Source organism: Acomys minous (assembly GCF_964271855.1).
Source record: "Acomys minous genome assembly, chromosome: 6".
Classification (NCBI taxonomy): Eukaryota; Metazoa; Chordata; class Mammalia; order Rodentia; family Muridae; genus Acomys; species Acomys minous.
The window spans coordinates 96,750,047-96,777,962 of NC_140487.1; the positions used below are offsets into that span (position 1 = coordinate 96,750,047).

A 27,916-nucleotide genomic window follows, 5' to 3' on the forward strand; every position below is an offset into this window, starting at 1 on the left:
CTTATGCCGTTTTTCTCTCCGTTTCTCTAGAGTCCCAAGTGACCCTGCTTTCATCTCTGCCACAGAACCATCCCCACCCTGGCCTGTTTGACTCAGGCTGCTCAGGTAGGAATGCTGTGTCAGTACCAGTGACCCATGTCCCACTTATGCGCTTACATCTTCAGGACCCAAAGTCTCCAATCCGCCTCCCATCTGCCCGCATGCACGTATCAATCAAACAAGACACCTGCAGACATTTTTCCCAAGTGCAGAATCATGTATATTCTGAGTGACTGAGCTATTGACATTCAAGTTTTGACCAGTTTCAAGATGTTGTTACCAGACAGTGGGAAGACCACACACACACACACACACACACACACACACCCTGAATCTCTATTACCTAGGAAGACTTGGTATTGGCATACACGAGTTAAGGGTTTCAGGTTATGCAGGATACATCCAGAAGGTTCTTTGGCTGCCCTAAGAGCTTTACTCCTTTCGGGTTGTGAAGTGTCTCTGGCTAGAAGGAAGGCCTCTAAGAATCTGCATTCTTTTTTTTTTTTAATTTCTTTATTTTTAGTGCATTGGTGTTTTGCCTCCACGTATGTCTGTGTAAGGGTGTCATATCTTGGAGTTACAGTTTTGACCTGCCATGTGGGTTCTGGGAATTGAACCCGGGTCTTCTGGAATAGCAGTCTGTGCTCTTAACCGCTGAGCCATCTCGCCAGCCCCAAGAAGCTTCATTCTTTACTTCTGAGGCCCTACTATTGTTGAGCTTGCTAATGCCAAGAATTCATAGCCTCTCCCTTTCTTAACGCTCTCATAGGCGTGCTGAGAAACATAAAACTACCTGTGGGTGGTAGCTGTGAGTGCCTCCCTCAGACAGACAGCTGTGCTTAGTAACTCACGTCAACCTTGGAGTGTACCAAGAGGTAAATGAAATAGGCCATTTTCCCTGCCTACAGACTGAAAACATGGAGGCACAGAGCTCAGGTGGTCAGTTGCGTTGGGAGAGCCAGAAGCAGACTCCTGCTCTGCGTCACCATGCTCTTTCCAGTGTAGGCAGCTGTGGCACGTGTGGCTGGGCCATGGAGCTGAGACTCAAGTATGTGCCCGTGGCCAGCTGTGGTATGGAAATCCCAGAGCGGGGCTCGGAACCGGATGAAAGTGAGCTTGCTCTGCCTCTAGGCAGGGTCAGTATTGGGCAATACCACCAATGGCAGACGTCTCTGCCGTATGGGAGACAGGCCTCCTTTGGCAAAGGAGTCTGGAAATATTCGGAGCCGCTCTGCTCAGGTGGGGCCCTTAGTGGACACAGATCGACGAGAAGAGACTTGCGCTAAACAGCGGACGTGTGTGAGAGTAGCTCCTGAGGGGCCAACGCCTGGCTCGCATCTGACCACCCCTACCAGGAGCAGAAGATAGCCAACCTTCTTTTAAAACCACCCTGAGCGCTACGGAGAAGCTACACATCTTAGTCTATAAGGGTGAGCAGTTGTCATTTTTCAGCTGTACGTACACACACACACGTACACACACACACACACACACACACCTTATGGTTCAGTGGCATGCACCCACGGGTGAGACTGCATAGAAACTACAGCTGTGAGGTGTGACATCTCTGTGACATGGCACCGATGTTTTTCAGTTGTACAACTGTTGGTTGGTGAAATCTGGTTTTAGCTACATTTTAAAGGCCAAACTTCTATTAAAATGTACATTGTGGGAAAATGTTATAAGTTTTGGCTTTATACACACTTCACACTTGTAGTGGAGTGAGTGCAGGAATGATGTGCCCATTGGGTGGTGTTGCCTTCAAAGTAGACAGAGACCTTAAGGAGAGTGTACGTGTTACTCCAGTGTAGCTGACTCAACTCACAGTTCTAGAACTTTCTTTGGAAACTGTGAATTTACGTGTTTCTTCAGAATGGGCAAATATTTTTTCTTTATGATAGGTCTACAGCTTTTAACAGCCAAAGAGCATTATGTCTGGTAAACACAATAGGTGTTGGAGCTTGGCACTGCCTTGGCAGGTAGCAGGAGTTTGGTGGGGACAGGTAAAAATAAACCAAACGAGGCCTGTTGATAAAGTTGTGAGGCCTCTTTTCCTTTGATGGCTTGCTGAGATAATCCCAAAGAGGGATCCTCAATGTTCTCGGCACCTGCCATAAAATAGCTGAAGAGGATGGATGGTCTCCCACGTGACCGCAGTGAGGTAACTCTGGGTGTATTTGGTCATTGCTTGTTTTCGGTTAGGCTTTCTCTAAGCAGAAACACAAAACTCCATCTCTACCATTTCTCCCAGGGGAAAGAGCTCATCTACTGCTTGAAGAGTTAAAATGGAAAGCACTTGGTATCATGCCCTCAATAGCCCCACTCACCCCTCCACAAATACCCTCATCTCCCCAAACGAGGGGTTCCTGGAGTCTGGACAACAGTGGCATTGTCCAGAAGGTGGGGGGTGGAGGCGGGGGTGGGGTGGGGAGGCAGTTATTGTCCAGTAACTTTTGGTGGTAAAATCCCACTGGTTTCCAGATGACAAGGGAGCAGAGTCCATTGAAAAGAAAAGTCCGTGGTGTTGAGTTCTAGCGCCCAAGAAACAAAGTGTGTGGCCGAAGCTCACCCAGAGGCGTCATTCATTTCCAGTTGAGGCTGAAGGCGGCAAAGGTGCGTGAGACTGCAGGAGCTGGCGTTAGGGGAAGCGGGGGGCATGAGTTCCGAGTGACAAAGCAATCTTGTAGAAATCCCATTCCAAACAGGGCACGTGCCAACTGGTGAGGTCGAAGCAAGTCCCACCTCTCTTTCTACAAGGCGCTTCTTCAGTGAGATGGCCCAAGTGGCGGAGGAATGTGGTAAGATGGTGACCCCGCCTGTCTGCACGTGCCCTCAGCTCCTGGCCTGTGAAAACAGTGTGTCCAAGAGCCAGGTTGTTGCTCGCTGCTGCTAACAGCCAGGGACAGCAACACAGACTCAGTGCCTTAAAGCCCTACCATTTCATTAAAGTGCTCAAAGTAGATGTCGGTTCAAATCGATCATTCGGGACGCTGCTCTTGGTGTTTTGTTTTCTATGAGTCTTTGTTCAAACTGCTGTTGGAAAGAATGCTGAGTGCCCGGATGGGATTTCCTATTTCCTGTGCAAATGAAATCACATTAGTCCCAATCTAACTCACTGGACACTGCTCAGGGAAGCAGTAGGGTTTGGCTTAAATGCTGCCAAAAGGGGGGGAAAAGCAGGAATTCACTGGAATTGTGAAACAATCCTGTTAATGCTGCAACCAGGCTCTGGCAACATGGGGAGGCGGGCCCCCCAGTGTTTTTGCTGAGGAATCCCTGACCTCTCCCAGTTCAGGCTCGCTTTCACTAGAGGTAGAGCCATTGGCGATGGAATAGACACTCTCTGCAACTCCCTGAGCTGATGCACAGCCACTGGGCTCACTCTTCTCCCTGGGGCTGGACAGTCCCGGGAGGATGGCCATCTTCCCAGTCTGCCTGTTCGGCAGCAAGGACATGGCATAGTCTGCAATGATCGCTCCTACGTCTAGGCTGCACGCCTGGTCGAAGGCTAGGAAGCCGACATTGGCATTTGCCTCACACACCGTGAAGGAGCCGTCATCCATAATGAGAAGGTCAATGCCACAGAAATCCATGCCCAGGATGTTGGACACCTGGATAGCCAGCTGCTTGCCTTGTTCTGTCAACGGGCACTTGACGCCCACACCACCTGGGAAGTAAATGCAGTGATTTGGGGGTGATGAATGCCACTCACTGAGGAGGTTAGTGGCCTTCAGGAGAGAGGGGACGAGTGACAAAGGGAGAGCAAGACACACACTATCATTTACAACATTACTTGGCATTTTACAAAGTTGGGGCTAGAGAGATGGTTCTGTAGTTAAGAGCACTGACTAAGCTCCCAGGGGATCCTACTTTAGCTCCCAGCGCACATTTCATAAGACTCACAACTGCCTGTAACTCCAAGGGATCAAATGTTCTTTTTTGGTTCCCATGGGGACCTACGGACCTATGGCATACATATATACATATATACATACGTATGAAACTGAAAAATAAAAATGACTATTAGAAAAATCACATTGCCTGATGCACAGTATGTATTCAATAAATGGTTGTTAAGGAAATGAAAAATTACAATCTAGTTATCACATAGTAGGTAGGGGCAACATATATTAATCAGTAATAATGCTGGACTGAGCATCAGGGTCAGGACACCTTCCCAGCATGTGTAAGGCTCTGGGTTCAGTCCCCAGTACCAGAAGATGAAAGATGATGGTGATGATGATGGTGATGATGGTAATGATGGTGATGATGATGATGATGGTGATGATGTACTGTCAACTTCAGGCCTCCACACACCATGTATACCCCCAAATACAAGGTTCCACACTGTGGCTCTGCCCATGGTTGTTGTGCAAACGAAGATAATCGCTAAAGTGCTCAGCATACTGTCAGACTTAACCCGGAATTTGCCTGGGTAGCCAGAGTATTTGACAACTGTCTGCCTGCACAACTTCTGGACCATGTGCCAGGCCAGGGCAAGAACTGCCTCACAAATCAGCAGTTCTCAACCTGTGGGGCACAACCTCTTTGGGGGTCCAATGACACCTTTCACAGGGATCACACATCAGATATCTTGCATGTCATATATTCATATTACGATTGATAGCAGCAGCAAAATTACAGTATGAAGTAGTAGCAACAAAAGTAAATTTATGGCTGGGGGTTGCCACAACATGAGGAACTGGGTTAAAGGGTCTCAGCATTAGGAAGGCTGAGGGTCACTGATCTAATTTTTGTCCTCCCTGTTTTGCTGCAGATGCTGGGGACTTTCATCGAAATGGGACCCAGCGAGCAAACAAGCTTCTTTATGGTCAGTGAACCTAGAGAATGCATCTGCTGAGTCAGGAAATAACTGGAGGGCTTTTCCAAGCCAAATTCACTCGCCAAAGTTGACCATAGTTTTATGCAAGGGTCTGTTTCTTCTATAACGACTCCGTTCCCCATGACAGAAAACAAGATTTCTGAGTGGACTAAAGGAATGGGCTTCTGTAGTCAGCCGAAATATAAACTGCAAATCTCTCATAGTTTGACACATAAAAGGAAAAGGAAATCTTCAATTAAAATGTGAGAGCAGCTTGGGGGCGGGTGGCATATGCTTTTAATTCCAGCCTGGTCTACAAAGTGAGTTCAGGACAGTCAAGGCTACACAGAGAAACCCTGTCTTGGAAAAGAACCTGCCCCCCCCAAAAAAAACAGAGAAAGGGAAGTGGGGGTGGGGGCGAATAGCCTAGTGAGGTCTTCTGGCGCCTTCACACCTCCTTTCCCTCCGCCCCCCCCCCGCACCCCCCCCCCGTATACCCCCTTGCACAAAGCCTTCCGCAACTTACCTAGAAAACAGTTGCTCTGCATGCGGCCGTCTGTGGAGCAGCGCAGCATGGAGCCGATCACCTGGCCACCCACCACCACCACCCGGATGTCCTTCCCGTGGGACTCCTTCACATATTTCTGGAACAGGTAGGGCACGTCATGGCGGACCAGGTGGCAGACGTCAGAGAGGTGATGCTTGTCTCTAGCCAGAAAAACAGCTTTTCCTTCAAGAAGAAAGATGAGAGGAGACAGAGGGTGAAGGCTGGAGAGGCTATGCGCCTGGCTTTACCACGTCCTCATTCTGCCGCCCTGCCCCAACAGGCGCCAGCTTTCCAGAACTTTCCATGTATTGGCTCCTCCCATTTCTTTGACGAGACCAAATCTTATTCTCTCCAGATTTTAATCCCACTATCTCTTTCCCTGCACCTACTTTTTTCTTTGTTTGTTTGGTTTTGGTTTTTTTCTAGACAAGGTTTCTCTGGGTAGCTTTGACTGTCCTAGAACTCACTCTGTAGATCAGGCTGGCCTCAACTCATAGAGATCTGCTTGCTTCTGCCTCCCAAGTGCTGGGATTAAAGGCGTGAGCCACCATGCCTGGCCCTGCACCCAATTTTTGTTTTGCTTCCTGCACCCAATTTTTGTTTGTATGCTTGTTTTTTGAGATAAGAGTTTCACTCTGTATGTAACCCACACTGCCCTAAAATTAATCTCCCAATCCTCCAATCCTAGCTTCCCATAGAACACAGGGTGTGTCCCATGGCTGCTCTTTTTTTCCAAAACGAAACGGTAACGTGTTCTAGAAACTCATATAAGGGGCCAAAACAAGATCCCCAGCAGTCAGTCAGCGCTCCCCACCAGCTCGAGGTCCTGCAGGGCTCAGTCTGTCTGTCTGTCTGTCTGCAAGTGCTCTAACACACTTGTCTTAGAATACACAACAGACACTCATTTTTGTTTACAGAACACAATTAATTGAACATGGTTTGGAGGGGTCTCAAGCATGGATGGAGAGGGAGTTGCAGAGGACAAGCACAGCACAGTAAGAGGCCCAGGAAGTCCACACTACGACCACAAGAGAGGTCTGTGGGCTCACAGGGGGAGCCTCTGACAGACACCTTCTGTGTGTAGTGTGTGCATGTATTCCCATATATGTGCATGTGGGGGACATGGAAGCCAGAGATCAGTGTTAGGTGCCTTGCTCTATTACTTCCCACCTTGGTGCGTGTGTGCACGACTATGTGCTTGTGTGTAGGAGGGCATGTGTACGCATAGTGCATACATGTGAGCATGATGGTGCGTGCACCCATGCACACACATGTGGAAGCCAGAAGAAGAAGTGGGCTGTCTTCCCCTGTCAGTCTCTACCTCACTGCCCTGAGACAGGGTCTTTAACTGAACCAGAAGCTGTTTTGGATGGCTGGCCAATTTAGCCAGCTCCCAGGACCCACCTGTCTCTACCCACTCTACGCCCAATGCCAGGGTTAGGTGCACGTAAGCTGCGCCCAGCTCTTGACATGGGTGCTGAGGGCTGGAACTCAGGTCCTCCTGTTTGTACAGGAAGTGCTGAATCCACTGAGGCGTCTCCACCATCTCCTCAGCTCCTCCACATTATTTTCTGACACAAGGTCTCTCACTGGGACCTGGAGCCCACCAATTAGGTGGGATTAATGGCCCTCCTTCCCCGCCCCTCCAGAGCAAGCATTCAGGGCACAGCACTCCACTACACTTAGCGTTTTACGTGGGTGATGGGGTGGGGGTGGGGGTGAGGGAGCCAAGCGAACATCCGCAGGCTTATTCAGCAAGGCACTTTACCAATGGAGCCATCTTCCCAGTTCCCTGCTGCTTCCTTTTAAGTGGATGAAATTTATTACTTGGCCATCCTCACTTGCTTCTGTGGTCCCCTGGGAGAGTATTCCTCTGTGGGTCTGAAGCTCCCTTTCTCCTGCGACCCCCCAGCACCTGCTGTCTCTCTGCATCTCAGTGAACAGGTCTGAGCAGCCTTCCCGACAGGTTTGTCCTGAAAATCTGGCATGAGCATGCATGACTGGGCATTCTCTTAGGCAAAAATGGAAAAGAAATGTTTTCCCCAGGTTTCCTGTCACCACCACAAGGGAAGTAGAACAGCTTTGGAAGCTTTGGGAAAAAAGAAAGAAAGAAAGAAAGAAAGAAAGAAAGAAAGAAAGAAAGAAAGAGAGGTGAGGGGTAGAAGATGATGGCCTGGTGAGTACAGAGCGCTGGCTGTGGAAGCCCGAGATCCTCAGTCTGTATCCCAGCACCCACATAACAAGCAGGCATCCTGAGCACACCTATAACTCAGCTCTAGAGCGGTGGAGACAGGGGGATCCCTGGGTTTGCTGGCTGCCAGGCAAATGGAAAACCTGAGCTCTCTGCTTAGGGAGAGACTTATCTTCAAAGAGTAAGATGGAGTGTGATAGGGGTGAATACTCACACCTTCCCACAGGCTCTGTGCATGCATGCCACGTGCACACACACATACCACATGTATATACAAATACGCACACCACACACACAAACAAACACACTACACATACACATATACACCACACATACATACACACACAAACATACACAAACACACCATATACACACACACAAACATACACAAACACACCATACACACACACACAAACATACACAAACACACCGCACACACACAAATATACACAAACACACCGCACACACACCACACATACATACACACATGCACACAAAAATACACACCACACATACATATACATACACACATACCATACATACATATACCCACAAACATACACAAACATACAGACCACATATACATACACACACACATAACACACACACACACACACACACACACACACACACACACACACACGGCATATAAAACTGAAAAGCAGCTCCCAAAACTACGGGCAACATTCAGGGCTGAGAATGTAGCATAGAGGTAGAGAGCTAACCAGAACACTTCCATCTTCAGTACCATCAAAATAAAACAAACCACAATATTCAACCATTTCTGAGACGACGGAACCCCAGACACCCAGTGAGATTTGAGAAGAGGAAGCAAGTTATTTGAAGATGTCCAAGTGACAGGTGACAGGAGGTGTGCGGTTAACGTCCGCCGGAGAGTGTCTAAATGTGCACGTGTGTAGGTGAGAATGGAATAGAATAACTCAGATTTAAGAACAGAAATGAAGGACGGAGAGATGGTTCAGTGGCCATAGCACTAGATGCTCTTTCAGAGGACACAGGTTCGATTCCCAGCACCCACATGGTGGCTCAGAACTTCCGTAACTCCAGTTCTGAGGGGTACAACGTCCTCTTTGGCCTCTACAGGTACTGTGCAGTGTGGTACAGTGTGTATAAAGCAGGCAAAACACTCATACACATATAAATCAACTGCCTAACTTCTTTAAAAGTTCAAAACCAGAAATGAAACAGGTTGAAGGAGCGTCCCACTTTCCAGGCTCAAAGACGCCTGCGGACATGCCGGTTTACAGACCCCGCAGTATGACAGTCCGCACTGTCTAGCATGTGAGCTTGAAAGCGGAACTGGACTGTTCCCTGGGTGTCTACATCAGTCCCTACACCGCAGCAAGGGGCAGCTCGTTTCTGTTCAGGCTCCTGCGTCTCGTTGCAGAAGCCCCATCCCAAGTGTACTATGCCATCTGAGTTACATACGACTGCCGCAGGGGGACTACTCTCTCCTGCCGAGATCTCCGCCACACCCCTGCTCTGCATTGAGTATTGTAGCAGGGCTTTATAGCAGCGCTTCTCAACCTGTGGGCTGAGTGACCCTTTTACAGGGGTTGCCTAAGACCACCGGAAAACACAGATAGCTACATTACGATTCATAACAGCAGCAAAAGTACAGTTATGGAACAGAAAGTTAATCATTTTTATGGTTGAGGTCCACCACAACATGAGGAACTATATTAAAGGGTCACAGCATTAGCAAGGCTGAGAACCACCACCTTATACAGACGGGTCTCAGGACCCCAACCCGAGTAGCATTTAAAGCTAGAACAGTCAAACAGTGTAGCACTGTACTAGAAGTAAGGGAAAATACTACAGAAACAAAAGGGAAAGATGACTGATTTTGTCTGAAAAGGGGGGTGTGTTGATAGAAGAAATGGCGTCAGGAGCTGTGCTTACAAGATGAGCAAGACGGTACTCTAGTGAGGTCAAGAGAGCAGGTGGTTATGGGGCAGTCTGGAATGGAGGAGCTGTCTACACAGGCCTTGGCACCATGAGGAAGAAGATGGATTCCATCTCACAGGTAACATGGGGACTTGGGAGGAGTTCAGCAAGGGGGAACGGATCTGTTTCTGAAAATCTGCATTTCCTGGGGACTTGAGAATCTAAATCTGCCCAGGGGAGCCTCTGTTGCAATAGGTCAAAGCAAGACGGGGGTGGGGGGGGGTGGGGGGGGGGTGGAGGCATGGGGGGTGCGTCTGACAAAAGGACAGAGGAGACTGAGCAGAGTGGACAGGACACATTGTGAATGGGCACAGCGCTCCTGTGCCGCAGAGCTGCGGGTACACCGACCGGCCACCCAGGGGGCCCAGCAGTACCACTGACCCTGGTGCCCCCGTGTGCTCTTCACCACCACTGGGTAGCCCAGGGGCTCGGCTTCATCGATCATTTTAGAAAAGTCTTCGTGCCCACCTGCCGAGAAAAAGCGAGAATCAATCAAGGGTTGGTGATGGGGCGGAGGCTGGACCAGCACTTGCCCCTTTAGAATGCCCTGAGGAAGTCAGTCTAAATCCACCCAAACCTGGCACACGGGAACCACACACATCTGTAATGCCCTGAGGAAGTCAGTCTAAATCCACCCAGACCTAGCACACAGGAACCACACTCATCTGTAATGTGCAAGGCGGGCACAGAGGAAGGCGATTACCAGCATCATGCCCCTGTCTCCACGGAAACCTTACACCAGCTATTGTAACCCTCACGGCATTCTTATGGTTGGGTCTCTCCCAATGGCGGTGGGAGCAGAATTCTAGGCTGGCCTGGCGGACACTTACCCCTCCAGGTGAACAGTCGCTTTCTCTAGTGGGCGAGATGCCAGTGAATATGGGAGCACAGATTGTCACTCCTAGGATTACGTTAATATTCTGTTAACCTTGAGTCCATCAAAGGCGGGAAAGGAAAGTGGTTCTTGGTGGACCTGCTCTACTCAGGCGAACCCTTTAAAAGGAAGCAAGACTCCAGAGCATTTTCTGTTGGCCGTGAAGGAGCAAAGTGCCATGCTGTGGAGAGGGCCATGTAACAGGGAACAGCAGGCAGCATCTGGGACCCTGTTTGTCCCCTGTTGATGGACAACCAGAAAGCGGGGAGGGACCTGCTTGTCACCTCCTCACAGGCCTTACACCATCAAAGCATTCCTTTTCTGGTCTACTCTGCAATTTCCCTGTCCTAGTTTCCTCAGGTGCTTGGTTCTCTCCCATCCTAAACAAATGGAGTTCCTGCTGCTGGCCCCACACCATCCCTTAACTCCAACTCTGTAACCCACTGGCGAGCTGCGTGGAAGTTCCAGGTTTCAATCACTTCACTTGCCCCTCAGTCCTTCACACTTCCCAATGATGGCTCCTCTCCCCACCACGGAGTGGAAGCAGTCTTCTTGTCCTCGGGAGCCACGTGGGCCTTTGACGACCCCATCCTTCCCACTGGCCTCTGTGACCTTGTGCGTCTCCAATGGCATCTTATTCAATAGGCTCTTACCCATCCATTCCCTAACAGAGTCCCTCTTCGTCTCCCAATTTTATCTTATGTTTTAGTCTTTTGTTTTCTCTATTTATTTGTTTGTTTGTTTGTTTATTATGTATACAATGTTCTGCCTGCATGTACACCTGCAGGCCAAGAAGAGGGCACCAGATCTCATTATAGATGGTTGTGAGGCACCATGTGGGGGCTGGGAATTGAACTCAGGACCTTTGGAAGAGCAGGCAGTGCTCTTAACCTCTGAGCCATCTCTCCAGCCTCATAGTCTTCCGTTTTCTTTGAGACAATCTTGCTTTGTAGCCCAGACTGACCTCAAACCTAGGATCCTCCTGCCTCAGCCTCCCAAGTGCCATGATTACTGGCATGCATCACCAATACAGCCCAATTTGATCTTTTCCCTGTAGTAAACATAAGCATTCCACGTCAAACCCTTTAAGCGGACCCTTTAGACCTCTGTTCTTTCATCCTTTGTGTTCACACTGCGCAACCTCCTGTGCCTCTCACTTAAATCAGCATAGCAGAGGCTTCCAAATCCTCGTCCCCAGCCTTTCAGAAGCCTCGGGTTCACTGCTCACTGCCTTCCAAACATCTCCCTTTGCAGACTGCAAACGATGAAAACATGCCGAGTCTCCACTGAAATTGTGTCCCCGCTGCCAGCCACTCACCCTGACAACCAGTGTACTTCTTCCTCCTGTGTTTCCAGTTCAGTCCCTGATTGTGTTGACACCGGGCGACCCAAGCCAGAACCTAGTCACCTTGATTCCTCCCCTCACACCCTCTACACGATCAGCCACTCTGCTCTATGACTGTCCGTTGCCCTCACAAATCCTGAATCTGTTAATGTGTCTACTAGCGTGTGACACCATTCCTCCCTCACTGAAGAAGACTACCCCTCCCTCCCCTGCCTCCATGTCGTGGCCAATGGGATCTGCATTAGGGCCTCTGATTAGGCACTTCCTGGTCAGAGCCTTCCTGTTGGTGGCACACCACATACAGCACTCTCTCATCTTCCCGATCTTACGCCTCAGCTCTCTTGTGCATCCTTAACCACCTGCTAACTATGCTCTCTTTACCCCTGGCTCTTCTTCTGCTACTTCTGACCCTTTTGTTCGTGGGCTATCTTTAGCTTCGATAATGCTGCTTCTTTAAGAGAGTGGTCCTCCATGCCTGATCTCTGTGGGTGGAGCTCTCCCATGAACTCTCCTACCACCCAATGGCTGCCTGGATATTTGCTGCCTTTCGTTTCTGACGTCATGGGAATGCCTTGCCGTGGGGAATGTGGGGGCAGGGGGGGGGGCCGGGGCCTTTCTAGCCTAGAGCTTCTGCAGTGGCTTGAACAAGAATGTCCCCCATAAGGCTGGAGAGATGGCTCAGCGGTTAAGAGAACTGACTGCTCTTCCAGAGGTCATGAGTTCAATTCCCAGCAACCACATGGTGGCTCACAACCATCTATAATGTGATCTGATGTCCTCCTCTGCCTATAGATGTACATGCGGGGAAAGTACTTATACATAATAATAAATAAATAAATCTTTAAAAAAAAAAAAAAAGAATGTCCCCCGTAGGTTCATATATCTGAATGCTTAGTCACCGGAGTGGGAGAAACTCTTTGATAACATTTGAAGGATTAAGAGGTGTGGACTTGTTGGAGGAAGTGTGTCACTGGGGGTAGGCTTGAAGGTTTCAAAAACACATGCCAGGGCCGGTCTCTTTCCTTGTGTGTGGGTCAGGATGCAGCTGTCATCCACTTCTCCGGCACCATGTCTGCCAGCCTGTTGCCATGGCCTTTACCATGAGGATAACGGACTGAACCTCTGACACTGTAAGCAAGCCACCAATTACATGCTTTCCCTTGTAAGAGTAGCCTTGGTCATGTGTCTCTTCACAGCAACAGAACACTGGCTAAGACGTCCTCTTATGGTGGCTGGTCCATGTTTACCAAATCATTACAAACAGAAAGTGGCCAAGGCAGTTCACACAGAAGGACCGGCCAGCATTCCATATACTAATTCCTCAAAGGTAAACAGACTCAGAGGGAACAGCAGCCAGAGACACGGGAGGTTTCCGGGGGAAGAGAAGAGAGACACCCAGTATTTTGGGAAGGAGCTACAAATATATTTTTGGGACACTCACCATAGGAGAAGGTGTCTGGCATGGGGACCCCGTGTCCAGCCAGCTCCTGGAATGTCCAAAACTTGTTGATGCAGTTTAAGATGCTTTGAGGACGGTTGACCAAGCGGCAGCCCAGCTTCTCCAGGTGCCTCAGGATGGTGATTTCACTGTCGGACTGGACAGAGGGCGTGGATAATCGTACAACCACCACGTCCGGGAAGGTGGTCAGGGGTTTCTGGCTCAGCTGCAGGCCTGCAAGCAAGGGCTAGAGTGAGCTCAGCGATTGCCAGTGCTTCGTCACCTGGGAGAAATGCTTCTAGAGTTCATCTGGCCAAAGGAGAGCCTCAGAACCACCGCATGGGCGTCGCTGGTGTATGCCACAAGAGGGCTGTAGACAGCGCCCCCCTCCGGCGAGTGGGCAGAAGGTGATTATGAGACAAGGAATGGGCAGAGAGAAAGAGGATGCAGCGCACGAAGAGTGACGTAAGTTAGAAGAGTCCAAGCACTGCTGTAGACAGGCCCGGCTTCCGGTGGGGGCTAGCACTGCTCTGGGGCCAGAGCTTGGGAGGCTGCCGGCTTCAAGCCCGTCAGTCCTACGTTCTTCAGTGACGAAACCTCGAGAAGCCCTTCTGGCTGCAACATTACGCAACCACTTCCATATTATCGGTTCATTTTGTTTCGTTTGATCTTATGATCTTATGATGTAGCCCAGACTAGCTCAAACTGAAGATCCTTCTGCCTCAGGGGTTGAGCCTCTTAGACCCATGCTATGCCACGCCCAGCTAAATAATCTTCACGAACATAGTTGTTTTTTTGTATATGCAAACGTCAACGTTAGATGAAGAAACAGGACTCTAGAAACGTTATGTAAAGTATGCAAGTATGTGCAAGGCCCAGCTTCAACTCCCAGCTCAGTGTGAAACAATTGACGGGGGTGGGGGGGAAGGAACTCCTAACACTGCCCATTACCCCCCCCCCCCCCCAATAAACCCACTTCAGGATTCAAAATAACTAATTCACTTCAGGATTCAAAATAACTAATTCACTGTGGTCTCAACTATGTAAATACATGTTGGCTTAAAAGAGAGAGAGAGAGAGAGAGAGAGAGAGAGAGAGAGAGAGAGAGAGAGAGAGAAAAGAAATACACATTTTAACAGTGCGAATAGGGTTAAAAAGAAACCTCTCTCTCTCTCTCTCTCTCTCTCTCTCTCTCTCTCTCTCTCTCCCCCCCTCCCTCCCTCCCTCCCTCCCTCTCACTCACTATGTAGCTCATGTGGCTTGCCTCCTGCCTCAGCACCCCAAGTGACAGGACAGAAACTCCTATGACTATCCTTTTTTTCCTCCTCTTTATCTTGATTTTCCAGAATGTTTTTTTTTCTAGGTGTATATTATCTTCATAACAAAACCAAAGCTAAAAATGCCTCTGGAAAAAAAAAATCAATTCAATACTTGACAAATATTGAAGTCAACATTCACTAAATGGCACTTACTGAAAGCTACTGTAGCATACACAAGTGACAGCATCTGAGGCTGGCTGGCTGACTGTGGGCTAACCAGGGGCTCGGCTTCACGTAAAGACCCACAAGGGCCCTGAGCAGCCTACAAGTTACTGAAGGACGTCTGTGCGGAAGAACTCTGCGGCTGGCTTGCCTCGCATGACACCAAGAGCTAGAGCTGGCCATGAAACGAGCTTCATCCGCGTGTTTTGTGCTGACTCCAATGCCTGGCACACTGCCTGGCGCTTGGTAGGCACTTGGAATGTGTTGAGTTGAACAGACGTGACAGGAAGATGGATTTGGGCTTCACCAAGTTCGGTGGCTCTTCCTTTAGAATGGAGCGGGCACTCGAAGATGGCATGGAGGGGACGCAAGGGGTAGAGGTGCCCATACAAACTGCTTGGTGCCTCTCAGCCCTGACACCCTAGGGCTTGTCTACTCCAGGTGCCAACCATCTACAGGGCACCCAGCACCTGGGATGGAGAGAGGGAGGCACAGAACGTGTGAGGCAATGAGAATTGAGTTCCAGAACTTCCTGGAATGGTCTCCATTCTAACCAACCTGAAAGAATTTCCCAAATCCTCTACAAACAAAAACAAAAAACCCTTTAAAGTACAGTCTACAGACCCACCTTACAGGCTTTAACTTCTAGCACCTTTATTATATAGTACACCAAAAAAACCAAAAAGTGCAAAAGAAGTAATAGTTTCTCCCTCAGTGATAGCCCTTGTATGAAGTTCTCCTAACCCCATGCAGTGCCACATGAGGGGGTAGTAGTCTCTCCTAAGCTACACACGGTGGCACACATCCGCAATCTCAGCCTTCAGGATACTGAGGCAGGAGGATAGAGTTCAAGGACTTGGGTTACGTGGCAGTGGCACAGTGACTATATCAATATCGAAGTTCTAAGCTGAGAAAGAAGAAGAAAAAAACAAATCTCTAAAATAAAAATCAACCAAGCAGAAAGCAAGCCATCCACAAAAAGGACTGTGTGGCTTTAACTTACAAGTCAGCTATCAATTTTTATTTATTTGGGTTTCTCTGTGTAGCCTTGGCTATCCTAGACTTGCTTTGTAGACTAGGCTGGCCTCGAACAGTGATCCACCTGCCTCTGCTTCCTGAATGCTGGGATTAAAGGTGTGTGCCACCACACCCGGCATTTATTTGGTTTTTTTGAGACAGGGTTCCTCTGTGTAACAAGAGCCCTGGCTGCCCTGGACTCACTTTGTAGACCAGGCTAGCCTTAAACTCACAGAGATCTGCCTTTTTCTGCCTCCCTTGTTCTGGGATTATTTTTTAAAGGTGGATATAGAGAGACAGTTATTAAGTTACACTCTTTTCTTGGCAGTCCCGTGATGCCGTGAGCCCAGCAGGTACAACTGTGTCAGGGCTAGTCTCTAAGAAGCGGCCGGGTTAGCTTCATTGGGCCACCAGAAACAAGACTGAAGCTGCTTTTCCTGTAGTTGAAAAAACGCCCTCTCCTTTCAGCCCTTGGGATAAGTAGTGGGAAAGTGGGGAAAAGGCAAAATTGAAAGAAACAGAAAGGTAACCACATTGATCAAAATGGTGAGTAAATACGGAATGCCCAGCACACCATTACATACTGCGATAGAGAGGCCAAAGACACTTTGAGATCCAACAAAATACTGCACACACAAGGCGCCAACACCGTCATGGCACAGACAGTCCAAAAGCGCGGAAGGACAATTGCTTTTAAACTACTCGATGAGAACACAGCTTAGCAACAGAAACACCACTTAGAGAAGCAAGAGCAAGAGCAGCATCCAGCCTTCAAGTTCCAGCACAAGCCCACGGACACACAGACTTCCACACAGGAAGAAAAGAGCTCAGTCCATATCTGGAAATACCGACCACAGCGCACAGAGGGAACTCAGCTTCCACAAGCAGCGGGACAGACACCTGGGAAGAAGTCTTACCAGAACGTTCTCTCTTTCCTCCAACTGTAAATCTTTGGGCCTGGCTCATTCCCACTGAAACCTTTAATAGATGAAGAATGCAATGGGTTAAAGCAGAACCCCAAAAGCTCTGCCAGGCACAAGGACAGGCCTGGTGCCTGCCTCTGCTGCCCTCTGACCCTGTGCAAGAGGGACATGCTGGGTTTGGGGTTGCATCAGCTCCGGGTATCCGCAGGTTTCATATCAATGGATCCAGCCAACTGCAAATAGAAAGTACTGGAAAAACTTAATTTATGTCCATATTGAAAATGTTCAAACTTTTTTTTTTCCCCTTGACATTATTCCTTAAGCAATACGAATACAGTACGACAAGTATTTCCAGGGTTGGAGGGATAGTTCCGTGGTAGAGCACTCACCAAGTACACAAAAGGCCCTGGGTTTAAACCCCACCTACCTTAAAAAAAAAAAAAAAAAGAAACCTACAAAGACTCCACAATTATTTACATAATATATACACTTCATTGAGTATTCTAATTGACCTGGAGGTGTGCTGAAGCACAGAAGAACATGTGTAGGTGACATGTTAGGGCCTGGAAGAGCCACGGATTTTGATATGGGAAGGAAGGGTCTAGAACAATCACTGGCAAACACTAAGAGATAAGCATACAGCTTTGTGAGGACAAAGCTTCCACATTCCTGACACTCCTGCTCTGGGCCACCCCACCAGCCCTTGCTTAGTCTCTTCACGTTGGCCATTATCACATTGCTGCAATGTGACCTCAGGCAGAGAAATTTGCATTTAGGCTTGGCTCCTTGGCAACCCCGCTGGCCATGGGGAGTAAGCTTGAGACCTTTAACCACATAGGAATTCCCATCACTAGCACCGACAGCTTCCTGAACATATTACCTTTCCCAGGATCCTTAATATTCTCACTGTGATCGCTGGCCTCAAGCCAAGGGGATGGAGGATGGGGCTCCGTTTGGCTGTGGTGAATGGAAGGAAAACTACCCTCGCCCTCAGATAAGCAGGGACCCGGTATCACCTTCAAAGGGAGGTAGGAAGGACAAGAGCAATGTCCAGGACCCCTCCATCCCTCGGACACCTGGCTGGGTTGAGGTTTAGCCTCAAACCACTTTTAAAAAATTAACGGAGAAGTGATCACTCTATCCTCAAAAAAAAAAAAAAAAAAAAAAAAAAAAAAAAAAAACCCAACCAAACAAAAAAGTCTATCATAGGGCAACGATTAGGTGTCAAACTGGTTTGTGCAATGACCCAGGTAGGATAAATCAACTTTGTGCAACCGAAACACTATTTTCTCCATCTTCTACCTTTATGGGTCACTATATCACAACTTCCTCTTGAATTCTGTTTTCATTTGGAACTATTTTAATGCATTAAAATAAGACAGAAACGCTGCATACCTGTTGTGTTAGCTTGCGGTTTTGTTGCTGTGATAAACATCATGACCAAAAGCAACTTGGAGAGGAAAGGGTTTATTTCATCTTGCCCTTCCAGGTCACAGTCCATCACTGAGGGAAGTCAGGACAAGAATTCAAGGCAGGGACCTAGGGGCAGGAGCTGGGGCAGAGGTTATAGAGGGGTGCTGCTTACTGGCTTGCTCCCCATGGCTTGCTCAGCCTGCTTTCTTATAGAACCCAAGACCATCAGGACCACCTGCTCAGGGGTGGCACCACCCACAGTAGACTAGGTGCCTCCATGCCAATCATCGGTCAAGACAATACCCCACACACTTGCCTACAGACAATATGATAGAGGCCTTTACTCAACTGAGGTCTCCTCTTCCCTAACTCTATCTTGTTATAACTGATAAGAAAGAAAGAAGTCTAACTAGCATATTTGTAACCCCAGCATTGCAGAGGCTAAAGAGGAGGACCATATCTTTAGGGCCAGCCTGGGCTACATGGTGAGCCCGTGTCATAAAACAACAACAAACAAACTAACAAGACCAAACAAAATTAACCCAGGACAGAAGAGTAGAAGAACTTCTTCAAAGACTCAAATCTAGCACGCCTTTAATCCTAGCACTCAAGAGGCAGAGGCAGGAGGATTGCTGTGAGTTGGAGGCCAGCCTGGTCTACAAAGTGAGTCCAGGACAGCCAAGGCTACACAGAGAAACCCTGACTTGGGGGGGGAGAAAAAAAGCTACAAAGAATCAAATCTGCTCATATAACCTGTATCAGGATGAATTACATTCAACAAAAGTAAACTTTTGCATTTGTGTGTTCAGTAGCAGATAAATGTAGGTCACAATGGAGATACGGTGTTACTGAGCAATAAACAAACCATGATTCAAAGGAAGAGCTTTAAAACTTAAAAAACAAAAACAAACAAACAAACAAACAAAAAACCCCAAAACCACTCTCTGTGACCCACACAGAGGAAGGCAAGCACACTGTCCGTCCGATCTGACTCCAGCTGCTGTTTTAACTGAGCATGTATCTGCTCTGTGCTGGGTACTCTCCTAACAGTGTCCATATTTATTATCTCATTTAGAGGCATCCGATAATACAGACCCTGGAAAGAGATTTGACTGGAAAGGCCTGGCATTTACACAAGAGGATGCACCGGGGGTTACAGCTCTCCCAGCCTCCTGCGCATGCAAGTCACTCACTGTGTACTCGAGAAGACACACACACACACACACACACACACACACACACACACACACACACACACACACACACACCCTTCAACACTAACCTGGCTCTCAGTACACTGGGAAACAAAAGTACAAAGCAAGCAGCAGCAGAAACAGCAGACACTGAGTTGAGAGAAAGGGAGGCCCTCACTTAGGGCACTTTTTTTTTTTTTAATATTTTATTTAATTCTAATCTATGCGTTGGTGCGAAGGTGTCAGATCTTGGAGTTGCAGACAGTTGTGAGCTGCCATGTGGGTGCTGGGAATTGAACCCAGGTCCTTTGGAAGAGCACGCGGTGCTCTTAACCACTGAGCCATCTCTCCAGCCCCAGGGCACCTTTTAAGACTATGGTATTTTAGCAGGATCCAGAGACTGTGGCCGGCGTTGAAACTCTGAAAGGTGCCAGTGAAGAATCAATATCCCCGTGGTCACTCCTGTCACGCTCTGGATGTTTGCTGTGTTAGGAGGAAGCCGTGTCATCGGAGCACAACAGGCTCTGTCACTGCAGCTTTTCTCCCTTTTTCTCTGCTTGACCCCCACGCCCTCTCATAAGGGAGCCATCTGGATGCTGGGATGGATCCTGTCAGCAACCGTGCTTATCCTTTTGAGGTTCTGTCGGGGAAGATGCCCACAGAAATCGAGGCGCCACCTCGCTGAAACCCACAGTGACTTATGTGCCCTCTTTTCCTTCCCCACTCACTGCTTTTCTGAGGCCACTTAATTCAGTGCAGCCTTTACAGAACTGTTGGCTTGAGGCAGATGCACCTTCTAAGCAGGACGCAAAGGCGAGCCAGGCAGCTGCTGCTCCCCCCCCCCCCAAGCTCACAGCCCCCTCGTGCAGGAAGCTGAAGTCTGACTCAGTGCACAGACTAGTTTGCACTCATTCAGCAGATGGTTATTTGGCAGCTACTTTGGGCCAATCTCAATTTTGGTTTGCCAGGACACCCTGAGACCGCAATTTAGGCTCTTGTACCCAAAAAGGCGTTGATTTCAAAAAATGCTGAGAGAGGAGCCTGAGAAGGGAATTGTGGGAAGTCAGGAGTGTGGTCAGTGAGTTGGCACCCTCTGGAGGGGGGGTCCCCCAGCACTGAGTACAAATACACCCACCTGAGGTACTGTGCCAGCGAATATTTTATCAACTACAGTCATCTGGAAAGAGGGAAACCTCCACTGAAAAAATGCCTCCATCCGACTGGCCTGTAGGCAAGTCTGTGAGGCATTTTCTTAATTGATGATTGATGTGGGAGATCCCAGTCCATTGGGGCCAGTGCTAGCCCAGGCAAGTGCTCCTCAGCTGATGGAGCTGGAGAGATGACTCAGCGGTTAAAAAACTAATACTGCTCTTCCAGACGACCTGACTTTCATTAGCAGCAACCACTCTGCCTCCCGAGAGATTGTCTGGCCTCTGCGGGCACACACTTTACACGTATATATCGATGTGCATGTGCGTGCTCACAAAAACACAGTTGAAGACAAATCTTTAAAAGATATTAAAACAGTAACAACAAAGCACTAAGTTGAATAAGCCACAGAGCGCAACCCAAAGAGCAGCTCTCTTCTGCTGGCTCCTGCCCTGTGGTTCTCATCCTGGCTTCCCTCCACCCCCATTACCCACCCCCCAACCTCCACCTCCCCCCACCCCCCCACCCCACCCCAACCCCCAACCCCCACCCCCACCCCCACGGCCAGGGAAGCCAAATAAACCCTTTCCTTCCCAAGTTGCTTTGGTTGTGGCTTCATCACAACAAAAGAAAGCAAAGCCAGCTACTGCCTTTCGGACTCCCATTCTCTTCCCAGTGACTCTGTTTCCCCGTTTGCCCTCCCATGTCAGACTGTCTTCTTACCCTCCTCCCTCAGATCAGCTGGCCTGGGTTGAGGTGTTCCCTGCCTCTCTTTTCCCCTTGGTGGATGTAGGGAAACCGTGGACCACTAGCATATGAATGAGCCAGTTTCTTCCCGTATAGGACCTTAGCTTCCCCCTTGACTTATTCCTAATGTTCACCTTCCCTTTACAAGAGAGTCTTCCAGACTGCAGATCCTCAGTATGCTCCCTGCTCTGCTCAAAACTTTACAGTGGATTTCCCTAGGAACTGCCATGCGTTGCTCCCCCCGTCCTTTCTCTGTCACCCCCTCCAGATGGAAACCAATGTCCGTCCCTGGCCCACCAGGCCCTGTGTAGCTGCTCAGCCCCACCCCCACCTCTCCGCCTCTTTTCCTCAAGTCTGCCCCTCACTCCTTCTGTTCTGTCACACTGGCCTCCTGCTTCTTCTACCCAGGACAACTCTCTTCTCTACAGCTAAACAGTGCACTTCCTGGGGTGTGAGGAAGCGGGGAGAAAAAGAGAGAGGAAGAAGGAAGGCAGAAAGCTAATGTTTGGAAAAGCCATAGGGAAACACTGTTTTATAAGCTTACATAAAAAATGCATATTAATAGATATAGTTCAATGGAGTTATGCCACATGGGGTGATAATGCCCCTCCCTCAAGAGCCATAGCCTATTTAGCAAAAAAAAAAAAAAACGCCAATGCCAGACAGGGGAAATCTCCCTTCAAATTGTTGGCCAGGGGACTAAAACAATATTGGCGATTACCAATGCCCCTGGTTGTCTTCCAGGACATGGCGGTTAAGACCTGATTGCTGAAGATCCCATGGACTTCAGACAGGTTTCGGAAGAATCAAGCTGGAACTGGCTTGCAAGCATCCTCCCTCAGGACTGGCTCTCCTACTATCAGAAGACGCTTCCCCGTGCGAGCTGCCAAGGGAGAGAAGCAGCCAATGGCCCCTACCCAGCTACAAAGCCTACGGCCCACAGCAATGGCCAACCCAGCAAGATAGCCAGCCCCTAGGATGCAACCACGCCACTTTCATCTTGGAGGAAAGCAATAGCCATCTAATTAGGCTTCAGGCCTGCTCAAAAGGAGGAAATTTATGGCTGGTTAGAGAGGTCACAGATCCTTGACAGAGAACCGATACTGCCATTTTCCTAAACAAACATCAATCCCCAACTGCATTTAAATACTTATCCGTACACTCACAGACACGTGCAGCTCTCACCCCACCATCAAAGAAACATCTTTAAAACCAACTGTATACTGCCTGAACCTCCTTCAGCTCTTGACTAGAACACACCTGTGGACCACTCCAGTCACCCTCACACGGCGGCCACTCCCTACCTCCTGCTCTCTTCCCGAGAGTTTCTATTGCCGTGAAGAGACACCACGACCATGTCAATGCCTGTAAAGGAAAACATTTCACTGGGGCTGCCTTGCAGTTTGGAATAAATCCATTATTGTCATGGCGGAGGGCATGGCACGAGGCAGACGTGGTGCCGGCAAAGGAGCAATAGACCTCTCAGGTCTAGATCTGCCGGCAGCAGGGAGAGGACTGTAAGCCACTAGGCCTGGTTCTGACCTCAAAGCTCACCTGCCCTCCCAGTGACACACGTCTTCCAACAAAGCCACACCCACTCCAGCCACTCCCTATGGGCCAAGTGTTCAAATGCTTTAGTTTATGGGGGCTGGTCCTATTCAAACCAGCAGACTGGCACTTTTTGGCTCCTTCAGAATTACTCTGTATAGTTCACTTACCTTGTTATATTCTACCTCAGTATAGAATGCAATCCCCTGAATAGGCAGTGGCTTCCAGCACTTTTATTCAGGCACCTAGAACAATACCTTACACACAGTCATCAAGATACTTAGTAAACAAACACATGAATTAGTTGGGAGGGGAAAGACCATGTCTGTTCCTATGTGCCCTTCTGTATCTCCAGCACACTGCCTGGCACACTGCTCAGCAAAGACCTGCTGAACGAAATGGGTAAAACAGAGAAATCGGATTGTTGTGAAGAATAAAGCATGTACTAAAATTTAATAATAGCAGTGCAAGAATAAAGACTTGTCATTCCTATTCAGTTGTCAGTACAGAGTAATTGAATTATCAAGAGTAATTGAATTATCACTTGGTAGTGGTGAAGTCTTGAGTTACTTTTTTTGGGGGTGGGGGTGGGGGGAAAGGGATCTCAGTTTGTAGCCCTGGCTGGTCTGAGACTATTATAGAGACCAGCCTGGCCTCAAACTTACATTGACCCCATCTGCCTCTGCCTCCCAAGCACTGGGATTAAAGGCGTGGGTCACCATGACAGCTCCACCCTGACCCATGCACTTTCTTTTTGAGACAGGGTCTCATCTAGTCCATATTAGAAAGAGCTTGAATTCAAGGCCAGCCTCCATCGGAAACAAAGCAAGACTCTGTCTGAAAAAAAAAAAAAAAAGACTAGGCATTGTAGCTCAGTGGCAGGGTGCTTGCCTGACATATGAACAAAGCCTTGAGTTCAATTTTTAGTACCACAGACAAAAGAGACCCTGACCTAGAAAGTACTTCAAGCACTGAAGATGTCCAGTGGGAGATCACTTGCCTGGCGTGTACAAGACCCTAGCTCCAGTCCCCAGGGCTGCGTAAACATAAATAAATAAGTAGCTATGGCCACCAAAGCTTGAGCTCGGAAAGCAGCAGGAACGCTGAATCATCCTGCTCCTAAGAGGCAAATGCTAACACGGCCCTTTCTGGGTCAAACTCACTTTCTCTGTCTCGGATTATGAGTTTATAACTCTCCTTGTTTTCCTGAGTCGGTTAATGATTCTGACCTGAGGGTGGTCAGGGAAAGTGACTGTCATTAGTAAACCTGGCTTCACCTAACAGCACAGAACCCTGCGCATCTAATCACAGTCTCCTACACCAGGCACTAGCTGCATAGAAGCCTTGCGCACTTTCCAGTACAAGCCCCATACTTCAAAACAGCCAACAGACGTTACCTTAAGGCCTACCGTGTCCTGGTTATGGAACGAATACTTGAAGAATCTTAGATTCGAGGTGATACAAGCCTTGTACACAGATAGATTGCAGTAAAGTAAAATCCAGAGGGTGCTACTCTGGTGCTGTTTGGTAGCAGGTGGGAGATATCGTCATGGGGATAGAGCAAGGAGCTCGGGAGAGACTCCCAGGAGAGACAAGTGGCTTGAGCCAGAGTTGAGAGGTGGATGGAATTCTACCATCTGGGAGGAACCAGATGGGACCTCAGACTGACATTTTAGCAGAAGCCCAGAGTCACAGACGACAGTGAAGCCAGCGTCGACTAAGGCATGAGAAGACAGAAGGAGCCACTGAGTACAGCTGTGATTCCCAGCTGCCGCTGTGTGCTTAATGACCTCACTGATGCTTATGAGAACTCATTAGGGAAAAGAACCCAGTGCAAGCCACGCGCACATGTAAGTCCCTACTACTGTGGCTGTGTTTTTACTGTTGTTGTTGTTGTTGTTAGTTATATGCATTTGGGTCTTGTTCACCATTTGTGTTTAGGAAAATACACACTTATTTGAATGATTAAAGAACTGGCAGATTCTCAAAGGAGGGAAAACCCAACAAGGCATTTATGGGTTTCATGTTAAGCAAGCAGAGGGCAAAGGGAGGGGTGCTTTCCACAGGACTGCTTCAGGCACCTGAAGAGCATCGCTTTTTCCTTAAGAGCCCCCAGCCCATCCAAATCTAGGTTGATTAGGGTAGATCACTGAAGTAAAAATAACCATCACATAGCCAGGTGTGGTGGCACATGACTTTAATCCCAGCACTTGGCAGGCAGAGGCAAAGTAGATCTCTGGGAGTTGAGGTCAGCCTGGGTCTACATAGCATGTTCCAGGCCATCCAAGGCTACCTAGTGAGACACTGTCTCAAAATAAACAAACAAGCAAGCAAATAACCAACAAAAAACCTATCTTCAAATTTTCCAGCTAGCCAGCAAGCATCTCTATAGATTTTCTTGTAGCTAAAAGGAAATAACTGGTTTGTGAATACAAATACTTTCAGACATGAATTCCACTTAATTGTGTAAGTGCTTTCTGAATCACTATGATTTAACTTTCACTTTTCTTACAATTGACTCTTTAAAATGGAGTTTTAGATACAGAATCAGAGAGAGCATTTTCAGAATTGCTGATGTGCATGTAAAGGCTGAGAATGATAGGAAAATCTGACTACCACATCACAAAAAATGACATCTTCACATGCTGTAAAATAAACAAGCAAACTCATTTTGGGAGTGTAAAGATGTATAAACCAATGACTTAATTCAGATCACCAAAATACAACTGATCATTGCACTTAAACATGGAACCGAAAGCGCGGACTTTCCAAGCCTGGAGAACCTCAACTCTCTAAGGCACACGATTCAGAGATGTAGGCTAGAGAGATAGCTCAGTGACCGAGAGCCTTGGGGGGCTGCTGTAGAGGGCTCAGGTTGGATTCCCAGAACCCACACAGTGGCTCACAACAGCCTGTAGCTTCAGTTCCCAGATGATATGACGCCCTCTTCTGGCCTCTGTGGACACTGCATGCACATGGTACACAGACATATGGAGACAAAACACCCAAACACATAACATTAAACGTGAAAAGCAAAACATAACATAACCCTAAAATTAAAATCAAAGTGATCTGCACAAAGTGAAGCCAAGACGCTTGGAAACAGAAAAGCTGTTAGAAGAATCCAGTTCTTCAGAGTCTCTATTCAGGAACGTAATTCACTATTAACCCATTGAGAGGGTTTTAGCAATCGCGCCTTGAGAAATGGCACTCTTCACACTTAAGCACACCTCTTTGAAATGTGAGGTGTCTAATGCTTGTGTACACCTCACCAAAAGTATATGTAATCTGATCCTACATATGGAAGATTTAAATACACTTTATGGATGAACAATGTATAACTAGGCCATTTCACTTAGAGACACGTACTCAAAACCTCACTTGGAAGGGGTCTGTCTGTTCAAAATCTACTTATTCAGATAAAGATGGCACATGAATAGCATTCTAAGAAGCATCCATGAAGACCTCTTCCGCCTTGGACGCCCCCTAAAATAGCTGGATACCTCCAAGGGCTTGCTGAGAACACAGACTTAGTGTGTGTGAAGCCAGTGAATGTGAGTTTGAAAAGTCATGGATAAACCTACACAAAGCGGGCGTGGATGAGGATGATTAAAAAAAATGTCGGAAAACAGAACGCTTTGAGATAGGAGTCGGGATGATAACCATTTATCACCCAAAATTCCCCTGGACCCGGCACTGGAGGGATGAGGAAGGTTTGAAGGGTGTGTACTTGATTATTTGGGAACCAGAATTTAACATGCTTTGAAATGAATGAATGAGCACCGTCAATCGTCTCCTCTCGCCCCTTAAACTCCAGAGACAACCCCAATCTTTCTCAGCTGTCTTCCATAATTAGGTGCCCAGTTTGAGAACGGTGTTCTGCCTGGGGCGTTCATCGGTGGTGCATATATATCTCTGGAAAAGTTTCCCAAACATCTGCCCTAAGAGCTATTTTGTGAATTCTGGGTTGGTTCAGAGTCCTGTCTAGCAGGGCACCTATGCACAGAGAACGTACAATTTGTCTTTAGCTTCAGGTGAGTGCGAATGCCCCGCTAGCCGGTCTCCTAAGTGAATTAAACATCATCTCTACTCTTGGCCTCAAAGAGGTGCCGCCTCCAGGAGGGGCTCAATGCAGAGAGCCGCTGGCTCACGGGACCCCGGCGCCCCTCCCGCCCTAGTGGGACTGAGCTCACCTAGGTGGCCGCCGACGACGGTGACGGCGATCTGGTCCAGGAACACCGCCCGGAAGCGCACGTCCTGCTCGGAGCAGCGCTGGCGGAGCGCGCGCAGGATCTGCACCTGCGGGTAGTCCTCGCGGATGAGCCGGTCGGTCAGCAGCCAGACCTGCGCGCACATGGCGACCAAAGCGGCGGCCGCCCGCCGGCGCGACCCCCTGGCGCGTCCCGGGCGAGCACCCCGGCTCCGCTCGCGCCGTGAGGCAGCGCCTCTGCAGCCCCCGCCGGCGAATGCACCGGATCTCCCGGCGCCACCGCCGCCGCCGCCACCACCACCGCCCAGCCAATCAGCACGTCGCGCCGCCCGGGAAGGACGCGGCCCGGAGCTTGCGGAGATGCGCAGCCTGCGGCGGCCGGGAGGGGTGGGGCGCCCCCCGGAGCCGGTGGGTCCACAGGCCGGGTGGGCGCGGCGCTGCTCCCCTAGAGAGGCGCGAGTCTGAGATGTTCCGCTAGCCTCTTCCAAAGAGGACTCTCAGCTTGGCAAGGTCACGGGGCGGTCCTCCGCAGCTGGACTTGACCCTTAGAAGAGCGATCCTGACTGCCCCAATCCTGGCCTGCAGCCTGGGCTGAGAAGTGGAGGCAGTTGGGTCTTGGCAGCCTCTTGTTCAGATAATTAGAAAATGCTTGTGCTTTTTTTTTTTTTTCTCAGCGTCTCGTTTTCTTACACTAGGCATCGTCTCCTGGTTTGCGCCAGCTTTTGGCCATCATAGCCTCAGTGTCATAAAAACAGGTCTAAGATCCTATGGAGTTAGGAGGATCCCCGGTGTGTGCCTCTTCCCTCTCGGTCCACATCTCACTTCCCCTCCTCCCTACAACTCAGTCTTCTGTACGTTTCATCCTTGGTTCTAGCCGTTTGCAAATTCTGCCTGCAAACAATAGCGTGAAACCTGGTATTCAATTCTTGGAAATAAATAAATTATGTTTTTATTTATTTATTGTGCACAAGGCGAGCCGGTGGTGAGCTACCAAGGCTTGCACACGGAGAT

At 48.7% G+C, this 27,916-nt stretch overlaps 1 protein-coding gene across 3 annotated transcripts; it reads right to left on the reverse strand.

Annotated features, from left to right (window-relative positions):
- Window positions 1-235: 235 nt before the first annotated feature.
- On the reverse strand, window positions 236-27,505 carry RIMKLA (ribosomal modification protein rimK like family member A). Of its 3 annotated transcripts, XM_084785087.1 has the most exons (6): window positions 26,889-27,013; window positions 16,640-16,700; window positions 13,228-13,458; window positions 9,949-10,035; window positions 5,388-5,591; window positions 236-3,706 (listed from the first exon to the last, which is right to left on the reverse strand). In XM_084785087.1, the coding sequence occupies exons 2-6, from the start codon at window positions 16,686-16,688 to the stop codon at window positions 3,249-3,251; spliced, it is 1,029 nt and encodes a 342-aa protein (XP_084641213.1). In that variant the 5' UTR covers window positions 16,689-16,700; window positions 26,889-27,013; the 3' UTR covers window positions 236-3,248. The 3 variants fall into 3 exon arrangements, with proteins under 3 accessions (XP_084641213.1, XP_084641212.1, XP_084641214.1); XM_084785086.1 differs by lacking the exon at window positions 16,640-16,700 and having other exon boundaries at window positions 26,889-27,505; XM_084785088.1 differs by lacking the exons at window positions 16,640-16,700; window positions 26,889-27,013 and adding an exon at window positions 14,697-15,213.
- Between the last annotated feature and the right edge of the window lie 411 nt (window positions 27,506-27,916).

Coding starts and splice junctions, on each gene's coding strand:
- RIMKLA (XM_084785086.1), bottom strand. CDS start 27,051: ATGTGCGCGCAGGTCTGGCTGCTGACCGACCGGCTCATCCGCGAGGAC. Junction 10,036..13,227: donor GCCAGACACCTTCTCCTATG/GTGAGTGTCCCA, acceptor TTTTCTCGGCAG/GTGGGCACGAAGACTTTTCT. Junction 3,707..5,387: donor GCAGAGCAACTGTTTTCTAG/GTAAGTTGCGGA, acceptor TTTACTTCCCAG/GTGGTGTGGGCGTCAAGTGC.